We start from the raw sequence: 13318 nt of genomic DNA, 5'->3' as shown, positions 1-13318 counted from the left end.
TCTCTGGGCTTTCTATCCTGTTCCATTGATCTATATTTCTGTTATTGTGCCAGTACCATATTGTCTTGATTACTCTAGCTTTGTAGTATAGTCTGAAGTCAGGGAGTCTGATTCCTCCAACTCCAATTTTTTCCCTCAAGACTGCTTTGGCTATTCAGGGTCTTTTGTGTCTCCATACAAATTGTAAGATTTTTTGTTCTAGTTCTGTGAAAAATGCCATTTGTAATTTGATAGGGATTACATTGAATCTGTAGATTGCTTTGGGTAGTATAGTCATTTTCACAATACTGATTCTTCCAATCCAAGAACATGATATGTCTCTCCATCTGTTGGTATCATCTTTAATTTCTTTCATCAGTGTCTTATAGTTTTCTGCATAAAGGTCTTTTGTCTCCCTAGGTAGGTTTATTCCTAGGTGTTTTATTCTTTTTGTTGCAACGGTAAATGGGAGTGTTTCCTTAATTTCTCTTTCAGATTTTTCATCATTAGTTTATAGGAATGCAAGAGATTTCTGTGCATGAATTTTGTATCCTGCAACTCTACCAAATTCATTGATTAGCTCTAGTAGTTTTCTGGTGGCATCTTTAGGATTCTCTATGTATAGTATCATGTCATCTGCAAACAGTGTGAAGTCTACCACTTCTTTGGTATATGATCATGGGTAAATTTCTGGACTTTCCTATATCACATTTTCCCCATCTGCAATGGAAAGATACTAAGCACATCTACTTCAGAGTTTTGTTCTAAGGGTTAAATGAGATCATGTGAAACACTCAGCATAGACTTGGAAATTAATAAGCATGGCATAATGTAAGATGCTACTATTAAATTTTAGGTTTCTTTTGGAAACCCAGTTCTTTCTCCAGGCATTGTTTACCTCCACTGATGTGACTAAGAAGTCCCTGGCCCCAGCTCTCTTATTATCATTTTGCATACAAACTCTAAAACACTGGACTCTTTTTCTAGGTGAACCCCTCCTGAGTCATCTCTCTCAAATTTTCCTCTTTCCTATATTACAAAAAGGACAAAACCCAGTATTTTCTTTTCTCATGCCATATTTTTATGTAACATCTAGGCGTCAGAGAAGCAAAGCAATACATATTACAACAACAGGTTTTGATGATGAACAATTTAGTTGGTCATCACGTAGTTTAGAGGCCTCTTTAATGGCCTATATAGGAAATATAAATCTAAAAAAGAGTGGATATAGTGTATGTATAACTGATTCACTTTGCTGTACACCTGAACCTAACACAACGTTGTAAATCAGCTATACTTCAATAATTTTTTTAAAAAATTCCAAATATATTAACATACATAAAACTAAAAACAATCGAATTTTAAAATATTAGGATAAAACAGAAGAATATTAGTAAAATACCCTGATGAATTGGTCTTTGTAATCTTGGTAAGAAACTTTTATCCATAAAACAAAGATTGACAGATTGTTTTATAAAAAGTAAAACATTCTCATGTGCAAAAGACACCATAAACAGAAGCAAAAAAAATTTTCAAAAATATGGTAGACAGAAAACTAATATAATTTTCATGTAAAGTGCTTTAGCATATTAATGAAAAGAAAAAAGAAACAATTTGGAAAGGATATGAACAGTAGGCAAAATGGAGATATGGCCAGTGAAAATTTATAAATATGCTCACCTTCATGACTGGTCAGGATAACACAAGTGAAAACATTAAGATGTCATCTTTACCCCATCAGATTGGTAAACCTGAAAGGACTTATCTAAAGCTAGTAAGGATATGGGGTAATTGACATTCTTTTTTACTGTTCATAAGAATGTGAATTTTTAGCACCTAAAATGTACTTACTCTTTATCTCAGTGATCCTATCCTTCTTCTGGGAATCCATCCCAGAAAACACCAATACATAAAGATAGAGTACAAGGATGTCTACTATTGATAACATATATTGTTAATATAAGTTAATTGTTAAAAATGTATTTTTATCAATTATAAGTCAGTAAAAACTTCTTGAATCAAATATGGTACATTCAAACTATGGAATGTAATTAAGCTATATTAAAAATAATTGGTAGATAGCTATACCCTTGGGAAAATGTTCATGATATTTTTTAAGTGAACAATGGAAATTACCAATACTTACATACATATATATATATGATCATGTACTTTTTTCTTCCAGGTTTATTGAGATATAAATGACATACAGCGCTGTTTTAAGTTTAAGGTGTACAGCATAAGGATTAACTTACATACATCATGAAATGATTAACACAATAAGTTTAGTGAATATCCATCATCTTATATAGATACAAAATAAAAGAAAAAAATTTTTTTTCTAGTGATGAGAACCAGGGTTTACTCTCACCAACTTTTGTATGTAACATACAGCAGTGTTCCTTATATTAATCATGTTGTACATTATGTCTCTGGTACTTATTTATCTTATAAAGGAAAGTTTGTACCTTTTGACCACCTTTGTCACCATACAAAAATATTATATTATTCTAGACTATATTCCTCACACTGTACATTTCATCCCCATGACTGACTCATTACTCATTTATTGTGTAACTGGAAGTTGGTACATCTTAATTTCCCTCACCTATTTCACTCATTTCCTCACAAACCTCTCCTCTGACAACCACCTGTTTGTTCTCTGCACCTATGGCTCTATTTCTGTCTTGTTATGTTTGTTCATTTGTTTTGTTTTTTAGATTTTACATATAAGTGAAATTGGATTTTTCTGTCTGCTGTATTTCACTTAACGTAGTACCCTCTAGGTCCATCCATGTTGTTGTAAATGCCAAGATTTCATTCTTTTTTATGGCTGAGTAATATTCCATTGTATATTTATATACCACATCTTCTTTATCCATCCATTTATTAATGGGCACTTAGGTTGCTTCCATATTTGGCTATTGTTAATAATGCTACAATGAACATAGGGGTTCATACATATTTTTGAATTAATGGGTTTTTTTTCTTTAGAAAAATACCTGGAAGTGGAATTGCTGGATTCTATGGTAGTTCTATTTTTAATTCTTTGAGGAACCTCCATACTGTTTTCCATTTTGGCTGCACCAATTTGCATTCCCACCAACAGTGCACGAGGGTTCCCTTTCCCCCACATCTTCACTAACACTTGTTATTTGTTACCTTTTTGTTAATATCCATTTTGACAGGTGAGAGGTGATATCTCATGGTTTTGATTTGCATCTCCATGATCATGAGTGATGTTGAGTGTCTTTTCATGGGTCTGTTGGCCATCTGTATGTCTTCTTTGGAAAAATGTCTGTTCAGATCCTCTGCCCATTATTTAACCAGGTTGTTTGTTTTTTTGATATTGAGTTGTATGAGCTGCAACAGCACACTCTCTGTGAGAGTCTGACACACCTATAGTGTGTGAGAGAGATGATAGTTTTGTGCATTTTGAAGTGGAGTTGTAAGAGTTTCTTTTAAATATTTATGAAGAATTTGGATTTCTTTGTGTATTTTTCTCAGGAAATGGTCCATAGTTTTCATCAGATCCTTAAGAGGGTCTGTTCCTCAAAATAGTTTAAGACACTCTGTTCCTAACACGTTGTAAACATGACAGAAGTGGGCATCTCATGACATAATAGACATAGTATCCATGACTGTGAATGTGAATGTTCTATGACATCTTTTCTAGAGGAAAGAATTTGTAAAAGGAGAAAGGATTCTGAGAAGTTTTGGCAGGGATCTATCTCTCAGCCATCTGTATCTCCCTTCCTCCTCCTCAGTCTCCTATTGCTCCCATCTTCTCTCAGTCAGGCAGGTAATTGGAAGTAGAAGAAGCGCTGCTCTGGAAGGTGAACCCTATCCCTTGAAAACTTACTAAGAACCTGCAAGTAACCCACCAAATCTGCTCAGCAAAGTCTCCGAAGACTGCCTTGGTTCTGTGACTAAAGGCAGGCAGAGCAGTGGCAGGAACCAAAGAATATACAATATTCTTTTTCTGCTTTCTTTCCCAGAGCTGGCATGGGAGAGATAAAAACTGGGTCTGAGTCATTTTCTATAATCACTCCACACCCTGCTATCTCTCATAACATGTCTCTGTGGATGATTAATGTGTTTACAAGCAGATAGTTTTTTATGAAGCATTTATTGACCCTTATTATTAAGATGCATGTGTTTCACTGGAAGCATCTGCTCTGAGGCCTTTAAAGCACATGATGATAAAAATAGGCATGCATATGGAAGGAGTATTCTGTCCATGGACCACAAGCAGGTAAGCTCAGCATGCCAAATAGTGACGAAATAAGGGGGAAATACAATGGAAAAACACACTTGAGAAAAGTATTACATAAAATAATTTACTTCTCATTCAGAATGACTTTCCAGACCTATTGGTGAGACAGCAGTCTGTGAGTACAGATACAATCTGAAAGTCATGACAGTTCTAATAGGGCAAGACCAATAGAGTTACCATGTTTGGATCCTGGAGTTAACTAGAGACAAAGTGTGGAACTGCATATAACAGAAAGGGGCACTGATGAGGAACTCTGGGAACATTGAAAGCAAGACTGCCAGAGAGACAAAAAGGGTACAATTGAGGAAACCTATACATTTAATACAATGAGATTTGTATACACACACTCCGGTGTCTTCATTTTTCAGCCCAGTCTATTGGCTTAAAAGCCACAAAGGTGCCCATGCATGTAACCTATACCGGAAAAATCCTTTCAGTGTTCAGGTATGCATGTGTGTGCACTTCAAAGGCAGTAGTTTTAAAAGAATGAGAAGAAAATTACTTCCTGGCCATTCATTAATAATTCAGGTGATATCCTGCACCTCCATTTATAAAACGATACAGTAATAAAAACATTGTACAAAACATCATAAATAACATAAAGGAGACATTTTCAAGTATTTCATGTGCCTCGAGAAAAGTTCTAAACAGTAGTTCTAAAAATTGGCATCCCTTTTTCCTTTTTTTTTTTTTCCTTTTCTCTCTCATTTCATCTCAGAGCCTAGAAAGAAATGCCTTCAGTCTCTGTTAGTCCTGATGTTTGGGATGGAATGAACCAGATTCTACCTTCAAAAGAGAAACTTATGAGGGCTTTTCAGTTTGTGAAAACATGTTCCCCCCTTATAAAATATAATCTCTCCCCTGATGCTGGTTTATAAGGAATAGGCAAATAGCCTAGAGCCATTATGGGGAAACAAACAACCACAGTGAACTAAGGAGCCTAATCTGATGGTTAAAGTTCTCAGGGGAAAACAAAATGAGAAGAGCACCTTAATCAAGAGAGGAAAAAAGAGTAGGGGATAAGAATATTAAGCTTTAAATCCTGTGCCCTTACTCAGCCAGCATCTTATAGTAGGTAGAGCTGGCGAGGCCCTACCTAAGTTTCTTCATTCTGTTCAAGCACCTCATCTCCAACTCCATACCAATCCGGCTGCCACTATTACGCACCAAGCACCCAAGCAAGGAAGGGGAGACCAGCAGCTTGGGGGCTCAAAAGTGCCATTAGTGATAACCAGCTAAAGACAGCCCTGTGTCAGGCAGGCATAAAGTTCTTTATGTTTGCTCCTTAGAATACTGTCCAACTTGGAGGCTGTCGGTGGTTAAACTAATCATGAAATCCCTGGGATGTTTCTCCAGCAAGACTCATGGAGTTTTACAGAATCAACTTTCCACAGGTTAGCATTCCTTTCTTAGCCTGCAGGGCAGCTGGTTTAGTTTGCCCTGTTCAGTTGCAGAGTGAAAGACTGGGGATCAGAACACGCATGTATGTACACACACTCTAGTTATGAGCACCTAGGGTCTTTCCTGCCATTCTTGCAAAAATATATACGTATGTATATATACATACATATATACAGAATGTGTGTGTGTACATATATACATGTATATATATATACACACACACACAGACACACACACGTGCACACACATATGTACATAAAATAGATCAACCTCATCTAAACATCTCGAGTTTGGAGAAAGTGCTGGTTAACAGAACACATGTGCCTGTGGATGTCACATGAAGTGTCCCAACCACCAACCAACCAACCTGAGGTCACACTGTTGGCAGGAGAGAAAATCCAGACCCACAAGGCCATTATTTGGATACTTGCTCACATGGCACCCTAAAAGAAATTTGGGAAAATTGGACTGGAATGAGGTCCTGCCCTGATGAACACCGAAACACCAAAACAAAATCTAGTTTTTGTACGGGAGTGACTCACACATAGCCAGCAGCATGAACACTAGGCTACAATGTGAAGAAAGCACTGATGCTTAATACAGATCAATATTTGGCCTCAGGTTTTCCAGGCATAGAGTCTTGGCGTTTCAGCCTCCACCACTGAGCAAGAATTAGGCACACTGGGGCACCAGGGAAGGACAGTCTGTAGAACTCTTGGCTCCTTTCTGCTTCTCTGATCCACAGCTGGAAAGGTTGGCCAAATCAAGATAGAATCGGGACTTGAGGAAGCGGCGGTATGAATCCTTTTCCATCAGGTTGAAAATCTTCTTCTGAGCCTCATCAAAGCAGGTTATCGTAGGCTCCAGCATGTTACGACTTGTCTCCTCCCTGGTGCAAGAGTCCAGGTTTACCTAAGGGGCAGAGTCCAAGGCTTCATTAGACATTTTACCCCGTAAGTATGGGAGGCTGCATGCTTTGTACTAAGTGTGCACTCTCTATACCCCAGAAGTGAAAAAAAGGACATTTGGCTCCACCCTGGCACATGTGAGAGAACATAAAATGTTCATCTGCTTCAGGGTGGGTAGGGCAATAACTTCAATGATTTCTCACAAACTTGGGATATTCCTCCAAAAAAATTCATGACGGGAGATCATCTGAGTCATCTGGATGAAAAAGCTTTTTACTAAACTTATTTATTTGGGGTTGTCAAGATTGTAATAACCTGCTTCACTGTTGTACCTTTAACTCACATCGTCTAAGGATCCATGCCATTGAATGTCTAGAAAATTTCACTAGAAAATTTCACTAGGATGCAGACAGTTCTCTGCCCTGCAGACCTACCTCTTTGGTTGCCTGGACTGAGATGAATTCATTATAGATCTTTTTGGCCTTGGGACTTAGTTTAGAGGGTGATTTGATTTTCTTGTACTCTTCACAGCTGATCCAGAAGTCAATGTTCTCCTCACTGTATTCAGACTTCAAGAAAGCTTTGAAAGCTGTCAGTCCACCTGTGACAGAGGAGGAAGAACCACAGTTGTCATCACAGTGACTGCCCTGGTGGGCACTGTATTGCAGATAAAGCTGGGGTGCTTGAGGGAACAAGGCATCCGTTCAAACAGTGCCCTATTTCCTCCTTTTGGGAGGTCACTGGAGGTCAGATGTTTGAAGTCTATTTCAAGAAAGTGTTATGTTTCTGAAATGCCTATGCTGCCCTCAATTGCCAAAGTGAGTTTGTGAAAGAGAAACTGAGGTCGATTCTGCAAGAAATCTCAATATTTGGGGTTTTTCCTCTGCCCTTTCTCTATGTGGTGAAAGAGATGGTTTTCCACATGGATTGTGTATGAGCTTTCTATTGTATATCACAAAGCTCTAGGATATGGTAAGATTTTAAGCAGACTGATTTTCTTGAGTCTGAAATGCAGAAGAAATCCAAGGCTTTCTGTAATTCCTATGAGATCAGGCATAATATGAGATAACTTGTCTATCCAGTGTGCTTTATCTTCATCCCAGGGAGTGGAGGTTGGTGGAGAAGCTGTCATACTTACATTCATGACTAATCAGGTTTTCCAGTGATTCAGCCCATTTTTTGACTTCCTCTTGGCTCACCCTAGAGACATTACAGAGAAAGAATAACCTGAATGCTAGGATACAAAATGGGGGCAAAACATTTAAGATCCTGAATAAAACCCAGAGATTTTATTTTCCATCATTACGCTGAGACCTGTCGTTGAATAGGGCTGTCTTTCCACTAGATGTATGGAAATTTCAAATGCAAGCATGATCTCCATGGAAATGGAGGCCATCGTGATCCAAATCTAGGTTAACTAGGGACATAACTTCCTTTTCTCCTTACAGAACATCTCTGTCATCAGATAGTTAATATGCAGTGGCTCTTCGCCAAGGCCTTTTCTCTTACCTCTGACAAATCACCACTTTGTCCCTCTTGCTGTGAGAAGAATTATGTTCACAGGAATCAGACTTCTGCAGCAGGAAACCGAGCCGATGTTTCATATCTTTTGCACTGCACAGAAGAGGGAAAAAAAAAAAAAGAAAGAATAATGATACTCAGCTCTCTTTAGAAGATACCCTAATGGTACAGTTCAAAGGGCTCATCACTAGTAAAGGGGCAGGGGTAGTTTATTTAGGATATAGGAGTTGAAGCCGGCATGAACTCTCAGGAAAACGAGATTCCACTTCTGCTTCTGCCTATGACTTACTGCAAAACGTGGAGCACAGCCTCCTTCACCAGTAACTGGAATTCTGACCCTTCAGTCTACCTGAGGAGCCTCTTCTGTAAACGTGTCATTTTGACCAAAGGAACACTTAGGTATCTTCAGCAGAAACACATTCAAAACTTGACTATTCTCTGAGTAAGTTTTAGGTATTGGAGAGCAAGCAGTGAACCGTGAAATATAGCACTTGCTTGTTGTGCGCCACCTTCTGGAGGGTAGTTGCTACTTCCATCTGCCTCATTGCTAGCAGAGCAATGTAGAAGAACCTGAGGAAGTAAAGGTTTGCTCAATTCCAGCCTGGATGTGGTGAGCAAGTCACGTTATGGAGGTGTGCAGCTCCAGCAGAGAGGAGTGGAAAATGAGGGGGTAAACACAAATGTTCAGGCTGAAACCTGAGCTCCTGCAGGTTTGCTTCTAAAGAAAGCAAGCTTTCCTGCTATTGCTACTACTTTCCTTTTTAACATCTGCACTATAAGGATATTTACACTATAAAGGATATTTGAGGCTTAAAAACAATAATAAGGAGAAGCAAGCAAGAGTCATCACTGAAGCTCGTGATTGTTTAATTGGAGCAGAGCTTCCAGCTTATGGTCACTGTTTAATAGGTAGCTAGGGTATGGCAGGGCATGTGACCTACTCAGAAAGGAGGACCTTTTAATAAGCTTTTAGCTCAACCTCCTCACTTTTTGTTATTTATTCTTTTGCTTGGATCTCTTTTCTTATAAAAGCTGAGACATAGTTTTAAAAGAGAAATGCTGTTTTGAAGGAAATGAAAGACTAAATGAATGACTAGTTGTTCCTGTTTAGAGGGAGGAAAATGAAGCCACAAGGATAAAAGGACATTTTAGGATGGCTACAGATATAATAATGCCTTATCTATGTGCATTTCTCCAGAAAGTTTAAAATCCATTATGTTCTTGTGCTGCCCCTAAAACAGTATCTTCTTTCCCTCGCAAGACTGTTCTCCCTCCTCTGTTTCCCCAAGTGGTCACGAGATACAAAATCTTCCTTAATGATAGCAAGATCTAATCATGAAGCCTGCAGTGATTCTAAGGTTATAATGTAAGTATATTGTGATGGGGTCAAAATAGAAATCATCTCATGTTTCCATATGCCAGGTCCAGCTGAGATCTGACAGTTATTGACCAATGCAGAATCTTTTCATGAAGACTTGGAAGTACTCTTAGCAAGTACATTACACTTGTCCTAATAACACAATACAACCATAGAAATAAAAACCAAAATGACTCCACTGACCTCTGAAGTAAGAAACCTGGATTTGATCTGCTCCCTGCCACCCACCACCTACGTGACCTTGAGCATTTCACATTCCCTCTGGAGCCTCAGGCACCAATGTGAGAATGAAGGTGCTGGACAAGATGATTCACAGTTCATCAGTGAGGAAAGGGAAGAGCAGTTGACCCTGCTGATACAGAGTTTACCTCCCCAGGTTAGCCTCTTAGCTCCTGGAAGGCAAAGCTCTAGAGCAATTACTCACCTGTCTCCTAAAATATTTACCAGAGCATAACCTTCTCCTGACACTCCTGTATTTTGTATGATTAATTTTTTAGATGAGTTAACTGAAGTTTGGATTGATTTGCTCCATTCAGTTCAGGAAATTAATGGTGGAGGTCAGGGCCACTGTTTTCCTAAGTACTCTCTGCCAGACCCTCCTGATTCATTTTAAAGTAGCCATGAAAGAATGAAAAGAAAACCAGATTATTTTTTCATACTCCTGAAGGACAGGAGGTAAACTCCTTAGGATTACACAAAAGACTGTGCTTTCTGAGATAATTCTGAATTGAAATTTAAGGTGACTTCACTTGCAAATTTAAGGTTTGCAGAGGAACAAGAGAGAGGGTGGTACATGTACAAATTGACTTTTTACTTTATAAGATTAAGTAATGTAATGTGCACTAGTTTTGTAGTTTTTCAACTAGCTAATATATGAGCATTCTATGAAAGCATTTATTTATACCTTTTTTAAAAAGGCAAAGACATATGAGTAGCTGCATATCTTTAAGTTTTTTTTTTTTAATCAATCAAGAGACAGTACATTGACAAAACAATGTCTTTAAGATGAGATCTTCCACAGAGCCCTTAGCTGATTTGTTATGATCAATACTTCTCAACCACCAATCACATATGGCATTTCAAGAACTAGAGGTAGGGGAAGAGAGATAAGGGAGATCTAGTTTTGAAACTCTTATTTTATTGTAGCATTTGCTTATAAGGACACAGAGTGAAAGATACTGCAGCATCACACAGACAGCATAGTGCCTTTCTGGTGATGTAGCCAAACTTCATTCTGAGGTATCCTCCCCAAAACGAGATCTAGTATACAATCAGAAAGCCCAGACCCATGATTCTATGTACCTCAGTGATATTCAAATAACTGTAACACAGGTAGAGACATTACAGACCACTGTATATAGTCCAAAAATCTCATATCACTTCTTAATTAGAACTAGCTTGGTCAGAGGACCAGAACAGTCCTCAAGACCAAGGTCATAGAAAGCAAATTTTGTATGCCAAAATTTGGAGTGAACACTTCCCAAGTCACAATTTCTAGCTAGTCTTGAAGGAAAGCTAAGAGGCTGATGCTCTCCTCACCACATTGTTTCTAATTCCGAAGAACCAGGTTAGTAAGTAGGATATGCAAATAACTTAAAAAGTCTATCTGAAAGTTTAACACTATCTGGTTTAGTGGCTGAAAATAATCTTACCTCCTCAAGCAGGAAGCCGGCAGACCTGCAAGTCCTTTGCACATCTTGTGTAGTGTGGGATTCACGTTAGGAAAGAAATGCAGCAGGAAGAGCTGTGGCTTCTGTTCTGAGCGCACTTTGCCTTTTCTCCGGTAAAGATACTGTCAGAATCCTCTGAGCTTCTCCCTCCCAAGCCTGTAGGGGTCTCATTTATAGCCCAGCCAAGACCGTTCAGCCAATCAGATGGCAGCTCTGTAATACCATCTCCTCTCAGCCTCCTTCTGCCTCTCCAGCCTCTGGAAGAGATAAGGAAGAAAGGGCTGACGCAACAATGCAAAGTGAACAGGCAGAAAAATCCTCCTGCAAAGTAGACATACAGAAAATATAAACTTGCTCAGTGCTCTACGGATGTCTGAGGTTTTGAATGCCCAGAAAAGGAAAAAATAAGTTTACAGTGCTACAAATCATGGGGTTTATTCATTGTCTGTAAAAACAATGTCAAGGGAACTTGTCTCCTGGAAGGAAAGGGACTAGCGGGAGTTCATGGGCTTACTTTGGGGCTGACTCTCAATGCACTTCCTCCTTTGGATTAGAAATATCATTTCATACGTGGTCTAAAATCTGATCCTCACTGTTTCCAAAAGGGAGTGAACAGGATCCATCGTTTCCAGGCAGGGATTTGCAGAAGTTGCTTTCTCTGTTGCCACTTTCACAAAGGGATGTGCGGGAGGAATAGCTGGAAGACAGACAGTTATACGCCTGGCAGCACAGAAAACTAGCTGAGGGAAAATAGATTAGCTACATCTGTAATCAGCCTAACTGCGGAATACTTTTCTAGAACTCTTACTAAGAACAGGACTCATCCAAGGATTGACAATCTCTTTGGTACATGCCTGCCTCCAGCAAAATGCTTCAAAACAGCAGCCGGAAGACAAGAGGAGGGAACAAGTGAACAAATATAGACACCTGTTCTCATTTGCAAGTGGATTTATATCTTACTATGTCTTATGCAATTCTAGGTATCCACATTAGTATTTCAAAATACTGAGAAACAGCGAGACAGGGAGAGAAGAAAAATATGTAGTTTGCTTTTCATGTTACCAGGGTCACAGTGAACATAAGAATATCTAACCCTGCAGGTGCTTCTGAACACCTGGACAATTAGTATCTTTTGTACACAATATGATGGCCTGAATACTTCAAAGGATCATCACATCTTGTAGTCATAGCTCAAATACTCACTTCAAAGTTACAGAGGGATCTTCTCCGTCTAGGAAGGCTATGAGTGGAAGGAGAAAATTAATTGCTATGTCGGAACTGAACAGCTTTCATTTTGAAAGCAGAAAGGTTCCTGATCATAAGATACAGGGAACTGTACTTCTGTTATAAGAAGCTGAGGCATCTAAGGGTTTAGGTGAAGAAGATGAAAAATAGATGGGTTCCAGTGAGATGCAAAGGTACCCAAGAATATAGAAGGGAAAGTGGTAAAGAGCAAGGCCCCTACCACATACATGACCCTGAACATCCCTCACTGCTAGCCCCTGTCTATGGCTAGCAGAACAAGGAGATGGCCGAGAAATATAAAAGCGTAGTGAGACGATAATCTCCAGAAGATACATTTAAGTTACAGGAAAAATCTCTGGTCTTCTCCCATGAAGATAGAAAAAAATGTATTAGATTAGCTACTGGGCAACTTTTCTTTGAGGTATAACATAGAACAAATGAATTTCTTTGTGAAATTGGCAGCCATCCTCAGTGGTGTTGTGGAAGGGACTATCACCCAATGCAAAATGCAAGAGGCCAAGGAAGGTAGACCCAGGGAGATAAACCAGTCAGAAATGGCATCAAAGAGGAGGGACTTATTAAAAGGGAGAGATGGTCACCCAAAGATGGACCAGGGCCTTCTTGGCTTACCTGGGGGTCCAAGATAGTGATCATTTAAATAATCTGATTTTGGGAACATGAATGAAGACCTGATGGGAACTTGATATCTTGGACCTAGATCAAAGAGAAGCCTGGTTTGTCATGAGTTAAATATAAATAACTTCAACAGATGAGCTGAATGGGATTTAAGACAATGTAGACTAACACCTTCATTTTATCAAAAAGGAAACAGAGAGGGAAAGTGACTTGCCTTCTTACTAATAGAGCTGGTTTCTTGATGCTAGATTATGTGGCTTTTCTACTGCTAACCTATCACTCAATTGTCTTATCTAATGAGATA

At 38.9% G+C, this 13318-nt stretch overlaps 1 protein-coding gene across 1 annotated transcript; it reads right to left on the bottom strand.

Moving 5' to 3' along the window:
* Positions 1–4089: 4089 nt before the first annotated feature.
* On the bottom strand, positions 4090–11696 carry RGS4 (regulator of G protein signaling 4). Its single transcript, XM_068541177.1, is given in 8 exon segments — positions 4090–6568; positions 6999–7165; positions 7703–7764; positions 8074–8178; positions 11116–11179; positions 11182–11365; positions 11368–11390; positions 11648–11696. Coding segments are annotated over 8 exon segments (894 nt in total). The 3' UTR covers positions 4090–6328.
* Between the last annotated feature and the right edge of the window lie 1622 nt (positions 11697–13318).

Source organism: Eschrichtius robustus, chromosome 3 (assembly GCF_028021215.1).
Source record: "Eschrichtius robustus isolate mEscRob2 chromosome 3, mEscRob2.pri, whole genome shotgun sequence".
Lineage (NCBI taxonomy): Eukaryota > Metazoa > Chordata > Mammalia > Artiodactyla > Eschrichtiidae > Eschrichtius > Eschrichtius robustus.
Note: the sequence above shows the minus strand (reverse complement) of the source record. Positions and strands in the feature narration are given on the sequence as shown.